Genomic DNA, 24,120 nt, shown 5'->3' with positions numbered 1-24,120 from the left:
CCACTGCACCCAAAAAAGGTGTCTGTCTTCTTCGAGGAAGGTTATTTGCAACTGTGACGGTTTCTAGAAAGTTTCACTCTCCCAGGTGTGGTCCCAGAGGTACAGAGAGAGGGGGGAGTGACTCTCTAAAGACGATTTCTTTGGAAACCACAGGAAACTGAAAGTCCCTTTTAGCTCAACTGTTAACAGAAGTGATACTGACTTGTTTTACATGTTCACTGACTTGTGCCCTACCTCATATGACAGCTCAAAATCCTGTAAAGCTTTGTGTGTATATCACCCTTATCGTGCAGTTATAGTGTTTTTTTATAATACAAGGTTACACCTACAAGTTAAACACAAACAATCCTAGCAATAACAAAAAAACCCAAGACAATAAATCACAAGCATAACAGGAAGTTTACTGTAAAACAAGCCATGTTTTATATTCAAAACTACAAAAACACAGACCTACATATACAAAAGATATTCTGGTTAAAGAAAAAGAAAAAACATTGTATGCCACACATATTGTAACACTGCAACAATATAAAGAGAACAGGTTGATGAAAATGATAATGTTTTCATAAAATTACACGATGCACAGGGAATGCATTTTGGAATGATGTCATCATTATTTGTGAAGACAAATAAACCTGCCAAATATTCTACTACTAAATTTTACATTCTGACTGACAGAAGTGCAAATGGGAAGATATTATGCGTACTTTTTTTTTTTTTTTTTTTTTTTTTTTTTACAAAGCCAATATTTCTCTTTTTAAATGACAAATGCAGCAGATTAATTAAAATTAAATTGTGCACACAAAAGGAATTTTCTAGGAGGAGCTGTGAAATATGAAGTAGAACTGTATGTATGTCATGCATCCATTCACTCCTCTTCATTTCAGTGTTTCTTCATCTGAAAAAGATATCAAATGATTAAAAAAAAACATATTCATATTTGATTGTAACTTTATTTGGGTGTTCTTTATTTCATTAATAAAGGCTGTCATTCATTTTACTAAGCTGAATTCATTCTATGTGTTTTTCTTTTCAGGATCAAGGGGAAATGTATGTATGGCAATGTAGAGTGTCCAATCTTCCTGAGTAACTTATCTTTGGAACCGGAGGAAATCAGAGGAGTCAGCAAAATAAACAAAACAAAACATACAAACACGGGGAAAACATGCAGGCTTCACTTTTTTCATGTCACTTTTTACTGCCTGAAATTGGGTTTTCCATCTTATTTTATAGCTTGTAAATCACTTTGTGACACTGTTTATGTTTATTCAGACTGTGATGTCATATCCCAGAGCTAACCCTCAAACAGTTTGACTATAAGAGAAAAAAGCCTGCTCCTTTACCTTGACCAGGCTGAATATCACGCTATAGGAGACAGAGAAAAGGAAGAGGGCTATAAAGGTGGAGGCTGTGGACCACAGGCTGCTGAACTCATCCTCCTCCACACCACCCTGCTGGCAGCTCTGAGGAAAACTCTCACCTGACCCTGGAGAGGTTTCTGAGTGGAAGAAGGCAGGCAGTTAGATGACACATAGGTGCTTGTGTTGGAGTGTGTATGTGTGTGTGGGAGTATGCAGCAACATGTGCGCCTATTGTAAAGTTAGCACATTTTGACCACTGTCCCAATACCAGTGTCAACATTTGGAGAGTAATTTTCCCCCTTTAGGATTTACTCATAGACTACTAAATATTACATCATAGACTAAAATAACATACATGCTATTGTAAATAAAAGTATGTTTCTATGTGTGCTTACAGCCCATAACCTTTAATCAATATTTTCTGGCATCAGGACAGAAAACAAATATGTGCTTTTTGTTTTTTTTTTTTCTTGAAATAGACTCCTTTTTTGTCAGTCACCCAATTATTCAGCCCATACTCCTCTACTGTTCCCCCTGCTTCTTCAACATGCTGTCAGCACCGAACAGAAACAAACTAACACAGATCACACACAAAGCTCCCAAGATCATTGGGCTCCCCACCCCCAACCTCTCAGATCTCAATAGCACAGCCACTGCACGCAGAGCACATTCCATAGCACTTGATCCCAGTCACCCACTTAATTCATATTTCACACTCCTTCCATCTGGCCAACGATACAGGTCGTTGGCCTGGAAGAAAATAAAAATTCAACAAAAGTTTTATCCCATATGCCATAACTCAACTGAACAAGAAAATTAAAAGACTGTAACTGTGGCGAAATGTATATGTATGGTGGCGGGTATGCGCTTATGGTATTGTATTGGTTGGTGTTCCCTCTGTAACGCTGTTTGTGTAATCCTCGTGGCTGTACAGAAGTGAAAACAATTATCCTGAAAAAGGACAATAAAATCTATCTATCTATCTATCTATCTATCTATCTATCTATCTCTGCTGACAACTATTAGTAAAAAGGGCTGATTTGCCCTTCCTTGCTTTTTTCATGTTTGGACTCATTCATGAACATGTAACAAAGGTGATTCTATGCAGTCACGTTTATTGAAACACACTTTGCAAGCCAAGACAGTTTGATAAAGACAGTACGTTCACTTGCACAAGAGACTCTAATGTAACAGCACACAATGTGATGACAAACAAAACTCAGCTGATGCGCTGACTTCATGTTAACAAAGTCACAGATTGCTAGCAAGTCACTTTCCACAGCACGGGGTACACGCAGACACACAGAGGAACACACTGCAAAACACAACATTTAAAGCTGAATTGACACCACTCAACAGACAACGGTGTTACCCTGCGCTTTAGAAACTCCTGCTGACTCCATGTGGCTGCTGGCACCAGCGGGCCAGACTTTGCAGGTGAAAATGACCTTGTCGTCCCACTTCTTCTTGCTGGTGGTATACACACTTGTGACGGAGTAGCCATTCTGGGTCTTTTGTGGGGGGGAGTTGATACCATCTTGGAAGTCTGAAACCTGACCTCTGTCTTGTTCACTCCAGGTGATATAGTAGTCAGACTGCGAGGTGCTGGACACCAGACACACTAGAGTGACCTTATTGCCTGATTCTCCCTTAGGCATGTCTTCTTCTCGGAGAACGTGGACTACAGGTTTAATTGTTTCACCTGAAAGACACATAGAATTTACCATAAGACCTATTTAGCTGGCGCTTTGAAATAGAATGAAACAAGACAGTACCTGTATTTATATGTCAACTCAAGCCAAAGTTCACATCTATATCATAACAAAGCAGTTCAATGTGCTTTGTGTCACGGACAAATATGTGTCAAATACGTCTGCATAAATAAGATACATTTGTGTATCAAGTTGACTTGTCCTTGAGAGTTCAAGATTTCTCCACAACACAGTGAGAAAAAGATTTCATCTGAAATTAGTGACTTTTTCTGCAGCTTTTGGTAACATACCTCCTTGGTGGACAGTGAGATCTTGAATGACTGGTGCCATGCCTTCTTCCTTGTAAGCAGAACAGCGAACTTGTTTTACAGTTGTCCAGTCCTGCAGACTTAGGAGCAGTTTGCTGGTTTTACTCTTCTCACTGTCTGGCTTGACAGTGATATTGTTGGTGTAATTGTTTCCATTAATTTGCCAGGTGATTTTAGTTTTAGATACAATGTTTTTGTCCTCTCCTGTGATGGTGCAGTCCAACTCTACTTCGTTGTTTGAGAAAAGCTTTTTTGCATTTGGAGGGTTTAGTTTCACTGTGATGAAAGCTACATGAAGGAGAGGAACAGAGAAAAGGGGGTAAGAAGAATTCACTAAACTGGAAGACCAAACCAAAGCAGAAGTCTTAGCAGTTACGTCTGAGCAGAGAGGAATCTTATGTCATTGCCTGCTCACTATCAGCTCAATATGAGACATGTGCATGTGACAATGTCAGTAATACTGTACCACTGGAAGTCTTCTTGGTAATTGTTGTTCCCAGATGAGGAACCTCACAGCTGTAAACAGATTTACTCTCCCATTCCGTCTTGTCGACCTTCAGGACACTGATAAGTGAGTCGCTGCCTCCAGCTGGAGATATTTCCCATGTTTTTTGCTGTGCCACCTCCACCCCGTTCCTTTTCCATGTGACTGACGAGAGTTTTGAGGGCATATCCTCAATCATACATATTAGGGAGTAGGTGTCTCCATTAGGCATGGGCTGCAAAGTCACCACAGGAGGATTTATGACCTCTGGACAGGGAGAAGAAAGAGCAGACATGAACAATCCTATTCTGTATTCTAACAATTAACATTTTTTTTCTTTGAGTCATTTTCACCTGTAAAGGACAAACTCATCTGCTTGTGGATGAACTGAATTTTAGGCTTATATGCTAAACAATAGATAGACAAGGAAAATGAAAACGGTAAATACTGCTGAAGAGCTGCAGTGATAAAACAGCTTCAACAGGGAAATGCATGTGTTAACCAGACATTACATGGACACGTTAGAAAATTAAAAGTCAAACCGTACTTTGCACTGTCACATTTTGGGGGACTCCTGCATGATCCACGGAACAACGAAAAGACGCCAAAGAATCCCAGTCGGCTCTCTGTACTTGCAGCAAACTGACCTCCATGTACCTGTTGTTATTCAGAACTGGAGGATACTGAACAGCAGTCAGGGCTTTCCCACTGGCGTCTTTCCAGGTGAAGGTTAGATCATCTGGGTAGAAGCCGGAGGCAAGACAGCCAACAGTGACTGCCTCTCCGGTCCCAGAGTTACATTGTGTCAAAGGGAATACAACCGGTGCAACTGTGTCTGTGGAAGATCACGCCGAATTAGTTTCCAGTCATACAGAAATGCAATCATAAACAGTTGAACAGGATTTATCAATAAGAACATTGTTAGACTGTTTCCATGAAATGCGAATACTGGGAAATGAAGAAACAGATATGTCACCAACAAGATCAATATAATAATAATGACAACAGTTTTGTCTCTCATCCTACTTGTCTTTCTAACCATTTCATCAATGACAAGAATATCATCAATATTAGTATCAATATCAATGACAATATCAATATCGATTTTATACTGTTTGTATGGACAGATGCATTCTCTCTGCTAACTGCATCATTTTGTGGAGCCTCAGCATTTTTCTCTGAGATCAGTTGGAAAGTTTCCAAAACTGTTTCTGGATTTTTTTTTTTTTTTTTTTTTTTTTTATCCATCCTATAATATCATAATATGAAAATTCTGTACTCATGTATTTGTTCATTTATGTGTTTAATTGTTTGTTTTATTGACTTGTATTGGCTTTCTCCTTCATAGTATTTTCTGTTAAATGCTTGCTGTTTGCATAAAATAATATGATTAAATTTAAACAAACAAAACAAATTGTAGTATAGTAGTATAGTATATATAATATATAGTATATAGTATAGGATAGTCGTGCTGTATATCTCTATAGTATATCTATATCTGTGTAGTAATTTGTAGTGTAAGTGAGTTAGCCTACTCTTGTATTAAAAGTCAAAATTATTACTGTGTATTTTTCAGTAACAACTGTGAGAAATATTAAATAATTATTTATATTATTATACTTCATTTAAACATTAATTAATAAATTATATTGTTATCATTATTTAAATATTGTCTTTGATGTCCTGTTGCTCAAGTGAGACCCCTATCCCTCTCTGTATTTAGATCTAATACCTAAAATAGATATGCCAAAATCCAGAACCAGTGGCTGCTTTGGCAAAAGTACTAAAGCCAAATTATCATAGTAATTGGTAAAATTGATATGTCATATAATATGTTTTTTTTTTTTTTTTTTTTTTGGTAACACTTTACAATAAGAGTACAACAATTAACATTAGTCAACGTTAGTTAATGCCTTTATTGTTAATTAACTGTTATTTCATGATTATTATGACATTTACTAATGTTAATAATATTTACAATAACCCTTAAATAACATATAAATTAATACCTTAGCATGAACAGCATTAGTAAATGATTCTTAGACACATTAGTTAATGGTTAGTTAACTGTTACTTAATGTTCATTACCTGTTACTTCATGTTTATTACGGCATTAACTAACGTTAATTGTTGTACTCTTATTGTAAAGTGTTACAGTTTTTGTTTGTTTGTTTGTTTGTTTGTTTGATATTCAGATACAGTCTGCATTTTACATAAATTGTCTCATATTTATCTAATGAATATAAACACATAATCAAATTAAAAGTGAAAAACTATCAGTAGCTGTAGACTTTCATCCACAAGATGCAGAAGCATAAAAACTAAAACTTTTTGCTTTCTAAGAAATAGCTGAGGATAATCAGATCTTGTTTGTAAGCCAAGCTTTTCCCGTCTCTCAAACCACACTAAAGATTTAAAAAGGTCGCAACTTAACTATTTTCCCCATCAGGAATATCTTTTGAAAATAAAATAATAAACTGGTTATTGAAATAGTATGTTAAAACAGACTTACCTGAGGAAACAGAGACTTTGGTCCCGCTGCCCCAGTAGTCGAAATAATCACAGTGCTACGTCTCCATTCACTGCATGAACAAAAACCCTCAACACCATAACACTGCTTTAAATCCTTGGTAAAAGCATAAAATATAAAGAAATCCATGTTATTTTGCAGGTAATTTTGATCCCTCAGTATCACATAAAGCACTTTTTTTTTTTTTTTTTTTTTTCATTTTTCTTCACACTTAATGCTTTAAGTTTCAGTTCACTGTAAGACAACACTTTGATCTGCATAATAAATATAACTACTGACGACTAATTAGCCGACTGAAAATGACAAACATAACAGCTGCAGTGTATTCCACTACAATTTTGATTTCTCCTGCTATTTTTTCAGGAGAATAATGGGTAAAATGTGGAGTTTTGTTGCCTAGGGTTTTTGTATGGGTGTATTTCACTGTGCCCAAACCCCAACCATATCACAGTGATACACCCTTGTACAAAAACCAAGCCCACATCGCTCCACTGGAAGACAAAAAGTTCACACATCTGCTTTCAGCAGAGGCTGTGCACAACACTAAACTCTGACTAATTCTTATCAACAAAAGTATCTTTGAGTCCCTGTGCCTTTGTGATGCAAATTGAATTATAAATCATTCATACAGGGTGTACACTGACAAAGTTAACAATAACAAACAAGTAATAAAATAAATGCATACAATATAATGGTGAAGGAGAGCAGTTTTCTTACCTGATACGTCTGTGGTAAAAGTGTGTTGGGGTTCGTTGTTTAGGTTGGGGGATTTCTGAACAAGTTGTTCTGCTGTTATGCACATCTGCTGTTTTCATACAGTGAGAGAGTCACACTGAAGCAAGTTGTGACATAAATCCACTGCCAATATAATCGAAGCTCAGGAGGAAATGCCAGACAGCTGCTGAAAATGTCTTACTTTGAAAAACAATGAAATGTTATTATTTCATAATTTTCCAAAATTGATTCATGAGTGAGAGAAAAAAGCAAAATGGTTTCATTACAACTTATAATTATTATCTCTCCCAAAGACCTCTTTGACATGAACATTTGAGTTGCTTTCCTAATATTATTAAACTATCTTTTATAAGTTTAATTTGAAATGCCCTTACTGGAATAGAAATAAAAGAAATGTAATAAATCATCTCATATCCTGACTGCACTTGTTTTCTTTTATTTCCCCTCCACTTTGTTGTCAAGCAAAGCTGTTTTTAAAAAAGCGCTGTGTAAATAAATGTTATGATGATGATGATGATGATGATGATGATGATGATGATGATGATGATGACAGTGATGATGATGATGATGATGATGATGATGATGATGATGATGATGATGATGATGACAGTGATGATGATGATGATGATGATGATGATGATGATGAACGGTCAGACTCTGAACTAAAAAAATAAATGGATTGAACAGGAAATCAGAGCTCAGTGAGTCAGTGGTAGAGGGCTGTTTTAGTTATGGATCTGATGTGTGTCAGAAATTACAGATTAAGGGCTGCTGTTGGATTAAAGCATGAGGTGCTGGGCTGGAAATTAGAAGACATCAGGCGGTCCTTCAGTGCGGCCTGGGACACATGTCTGTTTGTACTCCAAATGTGATGTGTTCCAGGCCACCTCTGGGTGTGGCCTAAGCGATCAGATCTCAAGACATATTGAGGACACACTTTCCCACCTGTACGTAGGACTGTCCACTTGTGATTGGATGATCTATGGCACATGTTAATGCAAGGTGGAAACATGACCTCAGAGACCTTCAGGAGTCTTGGCTGGTCCTGGTCAAGTGTTCTGGCTAAACGTATTCCTTATTTCTGACATGGAGATTCACACATAAGGTCGTCAAATGACAAGTGGTAACTAGGAAACTTTTTGTTGTTGTACTTTACAAATAAAGTGTGCAGATGAAATGCTGCTTTCAGAGCTGAAGACGATCATTCTGTTTTCTAGAAGAGTAAAAAAAAAAATCACTTCAAAATTTGTTGAACAAAGAAATTTGCTTTATAAGGGCATTTAAAAAACTGGATGAAGTGGTTGCCCAGAGGCTCTTTTTGTTTATGACTCTCACACTGACACATGCACTAGTTTTTGTCCAGCTCTGTGGCCTCCTGTATCACTGTGTTTTGTTCGTGCACAGTAGTAAACAGCTGAGTCTTCAGTCTTCAGACTGTTCATCTGCAGATAGACCTGGTCCACATTGTTGTCTCTGGAGATGGTGAAGCGATTCTGCACCAATGAAGAATAATGTTTATTGCTACCACTTGGAGCAGAAATGTAGGCAACCCATTCCAGTCCTTTTCCTTCAGCCTGTCTGATCCAGCTGATGTACGCAGCATCATCTGATATCCCTGCATATGTACAGGTCAGTTTGTGGGATTCTCCAGGCCGCTTCACCACTGGTTCAGACTGAGTCAGAGTCTGACTGCAAACACCTGGAGAGAAAAACAGTTGGATAAGATTCGAGCCAAACAAAACCCTTTCCAGAGAAAGTGTGAAGCGTTCTTGTGCCGTTCACCAGTGAAAGCTGATATCATCAGAAAGGTGAGACATGTAGCTACTGCCATGGTGAGTATTGGAGTTTGTCTGGTCAGCAGTTTGGTCTCTCTTTCAGTTTGGAGTGAGATAAATACAGATGGAGGAGAGCAGAGTTTTGCATTGACTCCTCCTCACAGAGAGAGAAAATCAAAGGATTATCAAATGAAGGAGGGGAACTGGCCGTAATGTTTAGCAACTGAAGGAATTTGATACACATGATAAAAGATTTATATTGTTACTGTGTTTTTTTCAGTGAAAGAGAGAAGATCGATGTGGATGTGGATTGATGTAGCCTATTAAAATCAATATCTGTTACTCAAGCATGAACGTTGTTTTGGGTGCTTTTAGTACTAGTTCAAGGTTGACAAGTGCACGTTGAAGAGCACTAAAATAAAGTTGCAGGTTTTCAACAGCATGTTGTCCAGAGTTAGCAAAACAATATGCTTTTTTTCCACACACGAACCAATATCATCTACAAGTAATGTAACAGCAGAGATGATACCATGCATAGATCTGAAACTAGACTGGTGAGGGTTCAAAACTGAATATTTAGAGAACAACACATTAAGTTGGACATTCAATGCCAGGATTTTTTTCCAAAAAGTAAAGTTTGGATATTGAGCGATAATTACTGAGATCACTGTTGCCTCCTTTGTACAAAGGAGGAGACATATATTGTTGGCCTACCATCAAGACTTACTGTTATGTGGAAATAACTCTAGCGAGGTGTCAAAATAAATGTAAGAGTAAATTCTTAGAGTAAATCATTCTTAAAACATCTGAAGTAGACTTCAGTATAGAGTGTTTACCCTGGATTGTGGCACACTGGATTGCTACAACCCCTCCTGTGAAATGTGAAATAAATGTGATTATTTTTGGGCGTTCATGTTTTCTTGATGAATGTGTTTTTGCAGCTCTGACATGCTTCAGTGCTTTGTAAACAGATCAGTGTGGATCAGTTTTTGAGTCTTCAGGTTTCAGACTCTTAACCTCTAAGAACACTGCATTTTGGAAACTGTCTTTGGTGATGCTAAACTGGCCCTGGACAGCTTGGGCAAATATTGTGCCAGTTCCGCTATCAATGCATCCAATCCATTCCAGTCCCCTGCCTGGTTTCTGACGAATCCAGTGCAGCCAAGCAAGAGGAAGTCCAGACACTTTGCAGGACAGAGTGACTGACTGTCCAGCTCTCTTGACCACCGGCTCTGAGGAGGTGAGGGACTGGCCCTGAGCAGCTGAGAGAGACACAGAGTTTAGACAGTGGGAAGCCAGCAGACAATCAAAGCTCTTTTCCTCTTTTCCTCCACTGGATACAGACAAGTACGCTTCACTCACCTGAAATGAGAGCCTGGAGGAAGCCACTTTCTGCAGCTGTTCAAAACCACAGGACCCCCGAACACCAACAACCAACTTGATACATCACTTTACTGTGCGGCATATCACTCCACCCACTTTAAACTATCCTAACCCCTACACACACACACCATAGAGTGTGATGGAGTTTACATTAAAAAAAAAAAAAATGTATCTACCATTAATCAAATCATTAACACAATGGACCAATACCAAACTAAGATAAAAGATAAAAGATAATTAAAAGATAATTCTTCACAAAAATGAATCTTATATGACAGTAAGTTATTATCAAAGAGATCAAGGCTGAGCTGGACTGGACTACAGCTGAATGATCACTGGACAATATTGACCTACAACCTGGAAAAACATTTAAAGACTAAAAAACAGACTGTGATTATAGTTTTTTTTTTTTTTTTTTCTGCATTACAGTAATTAAAATTAAATTAAATTAAAAGAATAAAAATTAAATTATTAAATAAAAAACATACTGCAGGCTGTCTATTCATAGTTTGCTCTTGTCAATAAACTGTCAAATCAACGCTAACCCTAACCCTAAAGCAAGACACTGGGAAATGAATGAAAGGGGGGAAAGAAATATAGTTAATTAATGACCTGCCATTTCTGTGCACTTTCTTTTAAAAATAATTTGTCAATTCAGTGAAGTGGTTGATTGTTGATCAATTAAACTTGTGAGGAAAAAAGATGGGTGATTATGTGATTTACTCCAAAAGCCCTGCAGAAGTCATTTAGATCACTCTGGTAAATGTCTGTGGAGGTTTTTGTGCAGCTGCTCCACTGTCTTCAGTCACTGTGCTGCTCGAGCACAGAAGTAAACAGCAGAATCCTCTGCTGTCAGCCTCGTGGCCTCGAGGTGCTGAGTGCTGCTGGACACATCTTCAGTCAGGGTGAAACGGCTTTGAAAGGAGCTGGCATAGACAGCAGAGTTTGAACCTGCGTTCATTCTCCCAATCCACTCCAGAGCTTTCCCTGGCCGCTGCCTCACCCAGTGTATATAGTAGCTTGTCATGTCAAACCCAGACATGGTACATGACATCTTCACTGTGTCTCCTGGTCTTTTCACCTGAGAGGGAGTCTGATCCAGTCTGATCTCACTCCACACTCCTGCAAACCAAGAAAATGTGATCATCAGACATCAGAGGGTGAATCTCTGCTGAGATATTGACCAGAGAAAAGTTTTCACTTCAGAACTGTTTTCATACCATGTATAGTGACGACACAGAATAAAGTCCAGATGATAGTGTGGCCCATCATGTAGTACACCCTGCAGTGAAGTGCTCTCTGATCAGTGTCTTTCTCCCCTCTGTAAAACTGGCCAAATGTGTGTGTGTATTTAAGGAGTGAGGACTTTGCATAGACCTCCCTCTGCAGGTTTAAATAGGGAACATGTCAGATGGATCATCACTGCTTCTTAGTGACAACTGTCATGTTACAGCTTTCCAACAATTTTAGAAAAATGCTCTGACAGCAACACTGAAAAACAGTAAAATCTGTAATGTTTGTCATCGGAGGCATTGTTTTTTTTTTTTTTTTTTAAATTTCAACCAAAAATATTTCAAAATTATAAGTGTAATTCAACTGAAAAACAGTTGCTATATGACGTTATAAGTTTGTGTAGGTGTGGTTGCACAGAAAAATAAAACTAGTTTGGGGTAAATTTGAACATATTCAGAAGTAATTTTTATGTTTACATCTTTGTGTTATTATTATTATTGTTGTTGTTTGTTGTTGTTGTTGATGATGATGATGATGATGATGATTTTGTTCTTGTTAATTATTGCACTGTAACAAGAAAGAAGGAAATATGCATTTCCTCCTACGCATCAATCAGTAGAGCTACCTTGCAAAAAAAAGGTTTGCACATTTTTTCTTCATATGACTTATAATAAAAACCTCCTTCCTGCACAAAGTGTAAAACAAGCTTCTCAGAATGAATAGAAGAAAAGCTGGGAATTTGTCATGTGGATGAGATGAAGAACAAATTTAAAAATAAAACTTATTTTTGATTTACTGCTTTTTGTTCAGTGATTGTCTTTTCTCACGATTTTTATTGACAAAGTTTTTTCATGAAAAAAACTTTATTCATGTTTTTTTTTTTCTTTTTTTAAAGCCCATCAAAGTTTAACTCTCATTATTAATTGTAGTTTGAGGATGTGTGTGTGTGTGTTTGTGGACCTGTGTGTTTCTGTAAATAAAAATTTTCATATTTTCTTACACCTTTAATTCAAAAAGGGAGGACTGGAGGATTTTGTCCAGCTGCTCCACCAACTCCAGTCACTGTGGCTCTCGAGCACAATAATAAACAGCAGAGTCTTCAGTCTTCAGACTGTTCATCTGGAGATACAGCTGCTCTCTGCTGTCGTCTCTGGAGATGGTGAACCGGCCTTGCACTGACTGGGAGTAGTAGGTGCTGCCACCACCAGGGTTGATAAAGGCGATCCACTCCAGTCCTTTTCCAGGAGCCTGTCTGACCCAGACCATGTAGGAGCTGCTGAATGTGAATCCAGAGGCTGTGCAGGTTAATCTGTGGGACTCTGCAGGCTTTTTAACTACTGGTTCAGATTGTGTCAGAGTCTGACCATCAACACCTGGCAACACAAAACAGAAAAGCATCACATGCATGAAGTACGGATTTGAATGAAGATGCTGTCAAATCCAGGTGAGTGAAAATGTTGACCTGCCCAGCAGAGAGTTAAAAGCAGCAGTCCTGTCCTATAGCCCATCATGTTAAAGTGTGTGGCCACTGTTGTCTGTCATCCTCTCTGCAGTCACATAAGTAGAGATGGGAGACATCAAAGTTTTGCATTGACTCCTCCTCACAGGGAGGGAGGACAGCACTGCAGTGGATTAGTCTCTCAGTCATTTTGTAAAATTAGAGAATGAATGTTCACTGTACAAACACTGCCTCCAGATCTGAGAAAGAGGACGGACAGACACACCTGTTGGGCAAACACACACATACAATGTCGACATATTCAGCTACATTCACACTCACAGACAAACAGAAAAACAGTGAGTCCAGACATGCAGCAACAAGGAGGAATCCCTACCCTGGTTCAGAATTGACAGATTTTCATGTTAATGTCCAAGCTGAGGTAGGACTGGGTTCTGTAATCACAAGACTGAGTTTGTTTCAGAGCTTGGGAGGAGTTGCATTATCACGTCATACCATTATATCATTCCATTACATACTGTGCCTCCATCAGTTTTTGTAGATCAACTTTGATTAGGAATAATGACCAAATAAATATATTTTGACATTAAATATGGTTTTGAATCTTCATCAGAGAAGTGGCCTTGAATGTGTTAAAACAACAAAAATGTTGGTGTTTCAGGTGAACTGGTAGGAACCTCAGAGGAACACAATGTGTCAATAATAACAATAATAATCACCAAGGTATTTAACAAAACTGAGTGACTTATGAATCAAAATAAGTATATGATTAAACTCATGTCTATTTTTTTTCTTTCTTTCTTTCTTTCTTTCTTTCTTTCTTTCTTTCTTTCTTTCTTTCTTTCTTTCTTTCCAGAACATCTGTCCTGCAAGTGGCCTTGAATGTGTTAGTGGTGTGAGGCTGCCTCCTCTGGTGGCTTCATGTTCCAAGTGTTCAGGGACTGAGGGGTTTTTGTACAGCTCTACCAATGGTTTGTGTCACTGTGGGTCTCTGGCACAGTAATACACAGCAGTGTCTTCAGGCTGCACATTCTGTCCAGTTAGAGTCACTGTCTTGCTGGAAGAGTCTAAGGAAATACTGAACTTGTTTTTCAGTGAATCTTTGTAGGATTCACTATAAGTTGATTTCCTTCCAATCCATTCCAGTCTTTTCCCTGCAGGCTGTCTGATCCAAGCTGTGTGATAGCTGCTAAAAGAATAAGAGACCTGACAGGTGATGGTCAGAGTTTGACCTGGCCGGACAGTCAGAGACGCTGGCTGTGTCAACGTTTCACATTTCACACCTGTGGAGGAGAAAAGATTCAACATATCAGTGTATCTGACAGTGGAATAATAATAAAGAAGTGGTGCAGTGTGATGATAGAGTGTGTGTTTGTCCCTCAAAGAGACTCACAGGATCCAGCAGCCAGCAGCAGCAGCAGAGCTACAGAGAACATGCTTGGTGTTGAAGGTCAGCTGGTGGGAGCTTCTCTTGGTCTGCCTCAGCTGACAGTGTGATATCAAGTGTTTATAGCAGACTAGAAGGAAGTCAGCTTTGCATACAGCACAACACCCACATCACATAAAAGGAGGATGGACTGTATTACAAAAATATAAGTCATGAATTGAATTTGAATTCTAATTCCCAATAATCATTAAAAAGTGAAATAAACATGTTCATTAATTTCATAAATGTGTCAACAGTCTTTGTAACTTTATATGGTTCACTGAATTGCTTACAGTGCTGTATTCTTGTAATCAGGTGGCACTGGAATGTGTAGTTTTTTTGATGAATTGATCGAGTGATTGACCGATTGATTAGCCTGTTAGGAAACTCCTTGTGTGTCTTATTGCAGTCAGATGAACTCATCATGACAACGACCACATGACAAAATATCACATTTATACTGATAACACAGACATGTGGATCAGTCAATCTTAGCACACATATACTGTGGTTTCCATGGTACAATGGTGAAAGACATGGAACTGAAAACCAGAAAACAAGACTCAGTTTAACATTTAAAATTGAAGCCATAATTTGTTAAAATGATTGAGCTGAATTATCTTGGCAAGATGTTTGTCTTGAATTCAATTTCCAAAGAATTGAGAAAATGTTGTGAGAGAGGGGGGTTAGAAACTAATTGTTTTGAGTTGTGCATCATGTGGGTGGAAAACGCTCCACTGCAGCACAAGTGGTGGATCTGGCTCTGAATAATCACAGGCTCTGTGCATTTCCATCTTTTTACACATGGCTGGATATGATTTGCTTTTTGTGAACACTGAAATCTATAAAATTGCATCAATTACTTCCTTTGTATGAACACGTACAGTAAAGCCTCCAACAAGTAAAGGTCCAATATTATGCAGGATGAACATGGTTATGATGTGACACTTCAAACCCACTGCCAGTGACTGAACAAAACAATCACATGACTGAACGTTTCTGAAAGTACCACTTTTTTTTTTTATTATTAAATAATCAAATCAGATTGGGATGTCCCTCTGCATTACATGGATCTCATAACATTAGTGTGCATATACATTTGTATAAACAGGGCACACTTTACTGAATAATGTTAAGTTATAATCAAAGTGATGAATGAATCTATTTATTCATTAATTTGTTTGTTTCTTAGTTTGTTTATTATTAAATCCTTCATTCATTCTATTATTCATCCATTGATTCTTCATTCATTCACTATTTTCAACAGAATGCCTGAAGTGCAAAATACATGATAATATTGGAAACTACAATAACAACAAAGCACAAAACTCAGTGACTTTTGAATCAAAATCAGTGTATGATTAAAGTCATATCTACCATTTTTAGTCAAACAGACTTTAGAGACTAAATAAAAGAAAATAAGACTTTTGGAATTTTGTTTCTTTGCATTTTGTTCTTTTTTCTTATTTTAGGAAAATCTGTTCCAACAAACATATGTATTCAGTGGTTGTTTTTCCTTCTCATCAGGGAAGTTGACTTGTGTCACGGGAGCTGGAAGGTGGAGGACCCAAAAGCAGGAGCCGCAGGCAAAAAATGCTCAATGAAAAAACAAAATTTAATCCAAACGACTGGGAACACAAGAAACTAAGGCAGGAAGCAGGAAGCAATACAACACAACACAAAACAGCACAGAACAGAACAATAAACCAACCGGGAACAGAACTCAAGACAGGACTTAAATACACAGGAACTAATGATCAAACAAGACACACCTGGGGAAGGGGCTGGAGCACAAGACAGGAGAACACAGAGGATAGGCTGAGGTTAAACACTGGGAGGGATCAGAACAACCAGGGATAATTGACAGACACAGGACTGGTGTGGCACAGGGAGGAGCAAACAAGACACAGGTGAAATCACTGAAGGGAACTAGGCAAATGAAACTCAGGAAACAGATACAAGACCAAACAAAACACAAGAAACACAAAACCATGACAGACTTGAATGTGTTGGTGGTGTGAGGCTGCCTCCTCTGGTGGCTTCATGTTCCAAGTGTTCAGGGACTCAGGGGTTTTTGTACAGCTCTACCAATGGTTTGTGTCACTGTGGATCTCTGGCACAATAATACACAGCAGTGTCTTCAGGCTGCACATTCTGTCCAGTTAGAGTCACTGTGTTGCTGGAAGAGTCGAAGGAAATACTGAACTTGTTTTTCAGTGAATCTTTGTAGACTGTGCTGTAGCCACCTCCACCCCATGCAATCCACTCCAGTGTTTTCCCTGCAGGCTGTCTGATCCAACCTGTCGCAGAGCTGCTAACAGAATAAGAGACCTGACAGGTGATGGTCAGAGTTTGACCTGGCCGGACAGTCAGAGACGCTGGCTGTGTCAACGTGACACATTTCACACCTGTGGAAAACACAAACATTTTTTAAATCAAATTATCCAGTTACATGGCACCAGAAGAGCTGCTGGTTTTGTAAATGTGATGTCAAATCCAGAGAGACTCACAGGATCCAGCAGCCAGCAGCAGCAGCAGAGCTACAGACAACATGGTTTATGTTGAAGCTGAACTGGTGGGAGCTGCTCTTCCTCTTTTCTTTCAACTTCCAGCCTCATATCAACTCTTTATAGCAGAGGAAGCAGGAAGGACACTTTGCATACAATCAAACATACGACTGAAGAAGATCTACTCAGCAGTGGATCTAAACTGAAGCAGTAGTTTTGTCCAAAGTGTGACAGCCCTCTAAGGTGTGTGACTGTGCCACATCACTTTAATCCACCTGCAATAATCTGCTCAGTGTGTGATTCACTGTGTTGCAGTATTTTTACCTGATCAGATTCCTGTTCTCATAACAATACATATACTGTTGTATGGTTATAGTTTTATTGAGGATTGTGAAGGACACAGTTCCATTAGGCTAAATTGTTTATTCAGACTAAACATGTTCTCTCAAATGATTATCTTAGTATTTTATTATTGAGAATGTTTTCATATAACAAATGTGATCATGTTTGTAAAGCATGCAGATTTTCATGAAAAATAATTTCAGATATTTTTGAAATTGTTAATTTCATTTTTTTCATTCATATAAAGACATAGGTTTGACATTAAGTTTGTTGTCAGACTTTCAGAAGTGGGCAGTGCAGAGTCAGGACAGGAACTTCTTTGTGAAAATGACTATCCTTCTTATGCATTGTTGTATGGGAATGTCATGAATGGATGCTATATTTGTTTGACATTTTAAAGATAGTTCTGGTTGAATGTTGTGGAGCAGGTGCTTTCCTTTATTTACAGTCTGGGTGATGTTTTCAGCAACCACAGTGTTGTGCTGGTTTTGGTGTAGAATTCATCATCATGATTTGATCTTTTAAATGTCTTCATAATTTCTTTGATATTTCATTGTGTTTATGATGCTTTATCATGAGAGAAATATAGTGTGTTCAAATCCCACCTGCCTCTCTCTTTCTGTTTAAGGAAACATTCTTTTAAAGCCCAGTGGTACTTCTACTCTAACAGAACAGTGAGGATGAGGACTGGAGGATTTTGTCCAGCTGCTCCACCAACTCCAGTCACTGTGGCTCTCGAGCACAATAATAAACAGCAGAGTCTTCAGTCTTCAGACTGTTCATCCGGAGATACAGCTGCTGTCTGCTGTTGTCTCTGGAGATGGTGAAACGGCCTTGGACTGACTGGGAGTAGTAGATCTCAGCACTGTCATATCTGATAGCAGCGATCCACTCCAGTCCTTTTCCAGGAGCCTGTCTGATCCAGCCCATCCAGTGGTTGCTGAATGTGAATCCAGAGGCTGTGCAGGTCAATGTGTGGGACTCTGCAGGCTTTTTAACCACTGGTTCAGACTGTGTCAGAGTCTGACCATCAACACCTGGCAACACAAAACAGAAAAGCATCACATGCATGAAGTACGGATTGGAATGAAGACGCTGTCAAATCCAGGTGAGTGAAAATGTTGACCTGCCCAGCAGAGAGTTAAAAGCAGCAGTCCTGTCCTATAGCCCATCATGTTAAAGTGTGTGGCCACTGTTGTCCGTCATCCTCTCTGCAGTCACATAAGTAGAGATGGGAGACATCAAAGGTTTGCATTGACTCCTCCTCACAGGGAGGGATGACAGCACTGCAGTGGATCAGTATCTCAGTTATTATTTCATGCGGTGGAGCATGAATGTTCACTGTACAGAGTGACTAATGGAATAAAATGTGACCCACGGGTAATCAAACATGCTTGGCTACACTGGAAACACAGTTAGCATCAATCATGTGAAGTGGGGTCAGCAATGTTAGCTCAGAGTTTCTGTTGCTGATGAAAGTGAATTGATGAGTAACAAGTTAGCCGACCTGAAGCTGACATCAGAACAACCATGCATGGCTCTGTTCATAGAAAAGTGGGATAAACATGGAAATTAGGTGAAGGTCATTGTGGTCTTCATACTCTTATCAAAACCATGAGGTGGTGGTGATGTTGTGAGGATCTTCAGTAAACTGTATACATGCATGATGATCTCACACAAAAGCTTTCTTCAATGCCGTTCCCTTAAAACAGATTTTCAAGATTTTGTGTGAAACAGCGTTAACATTATTTCTTGGAGTTAAATCATGTGAGTTAAGGGAAAATTTTTCATACTTTTTCAGAATTGTGGATGGGTAGTTAGGAGAATTTTTCACTACTATTTGCTCCAAGCACCCAATATGTCTATATGTTATGTGGATTTTTTTTTTTTTTTTAACAGCTGCTCATTCAACATTTTTCACTGTGTCTCACAAGCAGAGGAATAAATAGTAACATCTTAACAGGCCAACATTCATCCAAAGACCCTCCTATTGTTAATTACAGCAGATGAGATGGTGAACCAAGCAACTGGACTGACAGCTGAGGATTTGATGGAGCTACAGAGACTGATGGTGAAAACACAGTCCAGTTAGTGGGTTTTTTAGCTTGTAGTTTGTTCCATCTTTGTCTCAAATGAAGGATGAAGTGGGAAACTACATTAAATAAAGCCAGTTGAAGTGGTAGTTACTTGCATCATGCAACACAAATCCTGATAATTATATCAGTGTGCTGTATCAAATGTGTTTCATTACTATTTAGTAAACAAGCCTAAAGTCACCACTGTGTTAAAATGCATGATCTTATGTTAACTAAAGCAGATTTACAGTATTCATGATCAATATATAATTTTTGCTTTACAAAGTTTCCAAACTGTGTCTGTTAATAAACACATGAATATGATGTTTGGCTGCATGTTTGTCTGATCTTCTTTGTCCATGTGAGCCACTTGTTTGTAGCTCTGAGTCTCCAGGGGACAGAGTCTCTTGCTCACAGAAACACATGGCATTAAATTAATCAGTGGACTGAGGCTGCCTCCTCTGGTGGCTTCATGTTCCAAGTGTTCAGGGACTGAGGGGTTTTTGTACAGCTCTACCAATGGTTTGTGTCACTGTGGCTGTCTGGCACAATAATAAACAGCAGAGTCTTCAGTCTTCAGACTGTTCATCTGGAGATACAGCTGCTTTCTGCTGTTGTCTCTGGAGATGGTGAACCGGCCTTGGAATGACTGGGAGTAGATGCTGCTGCCACCATCAGTGATACGACCTATCCACTCCAGTCCTTTTCCAGGGGCCTGTCTGATCCAGGCCATGTAGTAGCTGCTGAATGTGAATCCAGAGGCTGTGCAGGTCAATGTGTGGGACTCTGCAGGCTTTTTAACCACTGGTTCAGATTGGGTCAGAGTCTGACCATCAACACCTGGCAACACAAAACAGAAAAGCATCACATGCATGAAGTACGGATTTGAATGAAGACACTGTCAAATCCAGGTGAGTGAAAATGTTGACCTGCCCAGCAGAGAGTTAAAAGCAGCAGTCCTGTCCTATAGCCCATCATGTTAAAGTGTGTGGCCACTGTTGTCTGTCATCCTCTCTGCAGTCACATAAGTAGAGATGGGAGACATCCAAGTTTTGCATTGACTCCTCCTCACAGGGAGGGGCGACAGCACTGCATTGGATTAGTCTTGAAATAGTTATTTGGTCCAAATGGAGAATAAATCTTCACTGGAGAAATTGAAGGGTTGAAATTGATCCACAGGAAGTTCTACATAATCACAAGGAAACTTTCACAGATGTGTTTACTGTGTTGACAACAAATTTACTGTCAGCCATGTGGACACTACTATTGACCATTTCCCCCATTCACGTTGTTAAGAAAATTCTGAGATCACCTCCTGAGAAAGGAGACAGACAACGCCCAGTTGAGTAGTAAATTTTTACTTGCAAGGAGTGAGTAGCTTACCACGTTGGGCAGCGACCTCTCACTGAGGCACTTGTTCACACATCAACAGTTATCTCTTCTATTCTAACAGGAAATGAATCCTTATATGGTAATATTCAACAATCCAGCTACAATACAAGGATACAAGGTCATATTACACTCTCACTTGGGTGAAGAGTGGAAAACTACTGTCTACACACTTCTATATAGTGTCATGGAAATAATGGTAATATAATGTAATTTTATAAGATTAAAATGCAATTTTTATAACATTTCCCTCCTGTTTATCATTATTTACATACAAATAGAAAAATATGCATGCGATCATCAAGTCAGTCAGTTACAACTTCTCTTGATTTTTTGTAATGATATCATAGAGATCAACACATAAATTTCAAACAGCTGCGTCTTCAGTGTTGTTAGAAATGCTGCTGTTGTCTCCCCCGACGAGCAGCTGGACATACACCTCCCCATGCTCAGTGTACAGTGTGTTTCTGACCATTCCGCTGACAAGCCTCCGGATCAGCACCTGGAAACAAGGTATACAACAGACAACAAAGAGAAACAGCAAAGCCAAGACCAGCAAAACAGGTGTAAGCACCTTCACGGCCACAGAGAACCATGAACCACCAGTAAGCCACTTCCACAAGTTAAATCCCACTCCTGTATCAGTCTGATCTTGCATGCATCTTCGTAAGGCTAATAGATGTGAGTGTAGTTAGGTTAGATTACTTATTACTACTGTCAGGGATCCATGTGCAACAATGCTCACCAATCAATTGACAGACATCTCCTTTTTCAGTCATTACCAAATCAAGAGCCATTCTGTCTTGTAAGGCCATGGCTCTGAGAGCAGATAACTCTGGACTAACAGTTTGTACAATGCCATCAACTAAGGCTGTTAGGTTTTCTAGCTCAAATGCAACTTCATTTAATCAGTGTGCGACATTAGCCGCCCCATAAAAGGGAATATTGTGCCTAGGATGCCCTTGAAGTCAGAGATGCGTTGGCCACGCCTTTGCCTCTGTAGGTCGGTTTGAGTGGTGTGATGAGAAGCGAAGGTCTTGAATACCTGCACAGATGAGAGCAGATATGACAAATGACAGCAACCAGACCACCCAGTCGGAAGGTACATATAGGATTTGTGCCCATATGTCCAGACCATGGACTGAGGACATGCGTATCCCCAGCCACATGGAGCTGTATTAGACACAAAGGAGCTGTTAGCACCTTTTCCCAAGGAAAAGTTGACAATGGGAGATAATGTAGTCAGGTTAAAAGTGACCAGGCATCCCGAATGTGTTGTACCATAAACATTTCGTCCAGTCGCATTATTCAATGAATCATTTTTACCAACACGCACTATGACCTTACAGTTAGTGGCATTGCCCAAAAAAGTGTCATCATCAAAGCGGGGTCTGTAAAAACAGAGGGGAGCATTGGGCATTGAATCTCCATACCTATGAGACATCACCCCTTTAGAAATTGTAGCATTAGTCACATTAGAAAATGTTGAAGGGTCACGATAGATAAAAGTTGAAGTGACATTCAGGGCTGGGAAGTAAGACACCCATGTGGAGCGACTCCCTCCCACAGTTACATCCTGCAATACAGCAAACACATCCGCGATATAGGCTGGATGGGGGACCAGAATAGGGCTTTCTGCCACCCCATGCGGCCATATGGAACAAACATAACAACTACTGCCATTTGTGAGTCGGTTAGAGATCAACATTACAGACTTATACCAAGAATTGTCCATAGGTTCATGATGATCAATATGATAACGTTTATTTCTTACCACCAATGGAGGAGTTATAATTGCTAGTGAAGCAAAAAATGTCAAAAGAAACAAAAACAACCACTTCATCTTGACCAGCCTGGTGTGACCTAAATTGCTGAGTGTACCGTTGGTTTCTTCACTGGCATTGAGACGGCTAGTTCCTAATGATTCTAACCCCCTTTGTAGCCAGACTTATTACACTCAGCAGGTTGTCACCTAGGTTTTAGTCAGACAAAGGATGTTGTTTCTTACAGTGAGATTGGTGTATCTAGCTGGGTCTTTCAGCTATCTTTACTGTCGTGGGTGTGGTCAGCAGCACTTGATATGGACCTTCCCACCGCGAGGATGACCAAGCCTTCTTTTTGATGACTTTGATCAGAATCCAATCTCCTGGCTTCAGCCTTGAGTCAGCTTCTGTAGGGATAGAATCAACAGGAGAGACTGGCAAACGATTAGCAATCTCAACCTCTTTCTGCTGCAGCATTTTCCTCATATAATCAGCTATTGACTGTTCTTGATTTTGTTCTGTTGTAAGCACACTCCATTATGGTAATCCAAATTGTCTACCATACAGTATCTCAGTATACAATTTTACTCAATTCAAACAATAAATCCAGTTTTGTTTTTTTTTTCTGATTCAGCCCTACATTTCCTAAGTTAATTTTTTTTTGTTCCATTATATATCTCTACCAGCCCTGCACTTTGAGGATGGTAGGCACAATGATTCTTTAAATCTATCTGTAGTCTTGTTCCCACATGTTCTATGATTTTGTTTACAAAGTGTGCTCCATTGTCACTATATAGCGTTCTGGGGATGCCATATCTAGGAATAATTTCTCTACACAATGCTTTGGCAACTGTCAGGGCGTCTGGATTTTTTGTGGGGAATATCTCTACCCATTGACTAAACATATCTATCATTACAAGGCAATATTCTTTCCCTTCACATTTATTAAGTTGTATAAAATCTATTGCCATAGCTTCAAATGGTTCTGTGGGCATTGGGAAAGCTCCTCGTTTTGGTCTCAGCCTTCCCTGGGTATTGAATTCTGCACATATGTGTCATCTTGCTACAAAATTCTTTGAAAAATTTGTGAAACCGTATGCTGTGAATTTACTTAATGTAAGGGTATTCATCCCTCCTGTCGAACCATGGCAAGGACTGTGGCTAAAAATACACGCCCATCTATATAGATTTTTAGGGAGAAGTTTTTTTTTTTTTTTGAGTAGTAAATACCATGAACAATTGAAGCACCATGAGACAACCAAAAAGATCGTCCAGATTCAATGAAATCTGTGTCAGAAAAGGCTATACTGTAAGGGGGTGAAAGTGAACAATACTAGAAGATGCCTGAACGGCCATTGAAGCAGCAATAACAGCCTGGACACATACTGGGAACGCTAAGGTGACAGAATCTAATTTAGAAGAATAGTATGCCAAGGGTCTCAACTTGTCACCATAAGACTGCAACAGTACTGATGACATGTGACCATTTTTACAATACACCATTTGAACAACAATTTGATTGATTGATTTATTTCGGTCAATTGAAGCAACAGAAAAGAAAGAAAATATCAGCAACAATGCATAAGTAATCAAAACAAAGCTTGACCGAAAAGGTGTAGGCTGAAGCAGAGCTTATAA

At 39.1% G+C, this 24,120-nt stretch overlaps 2 protein-coding genes and 1 long non-coding RNA gene across 3 annotated transcripts in view; 1 reads left to right on the top strand and 2 right to left on the bottom strand.

The window, feature by feature from the left end:
- LOC115363486 (uncharacterized) overlaps positions 1–24,120 on the bottom strand; it is a 381,300-nt gene that overhangs the window by 278,751 nt on the left and 78,429 nt on the right. The window lies entirely within an intron of this gene.
- LOC115363509 (immunoglobulin gamma-1 heavy chain-like) lies at positions 807–13,032 on the bottom strand. Its single transcript, XM_030057769.1, has 10 exons — positions 12,984–13,032; positions 12,585–12,894; positions 10,113–10,119; positions 6,378–6,432; positions 4,413–4,700; positions 3,848–4,132; positions 3,364–3,669; positions 2,734–3,063; positions 1,344–1,498; positions 807–898 (listed from the first exon to the last, which is right to left on the bottom strand). The coding sequence occupies exons 1-10, from the start codon at positions 13,030–13,032 to the stop codon at positions 884–886; spliced, it is 1,800 nt and encodes a 599-aa protein (XP_029913629.1). The 3' UTR covers positions 807–883.
- LOC115363612 (uncharacterized) lies at positions 16,522–19,601 on the top strand. Its single transcript, XR_003928605.1, has 3 exons — positions 16,522–17,156; positions 17,884–18,363; positions 19,155–19,601. It is a non-coding gene; the product is annotated as an uncharacterized LOC115363612 (long non-coding RNA).

This window comes from Myripristis murdjan, chromosome 8, assembly GCF_902150065.1.
Source record: "Myripristis murdjan chromosome 8, fMyrMur1.1, whole genome shotgun sequence".
NCBI lineage: Eukaryota > Metazoa > Chordata > Actinopteri > Holocentriformes > Holocentridae > Myripristis > Myripristis murdjan.
Note: the sequence above shows the minus strand (reverse complement) of the source record. Positions and strands in the feature narration are given on the sequence as shown.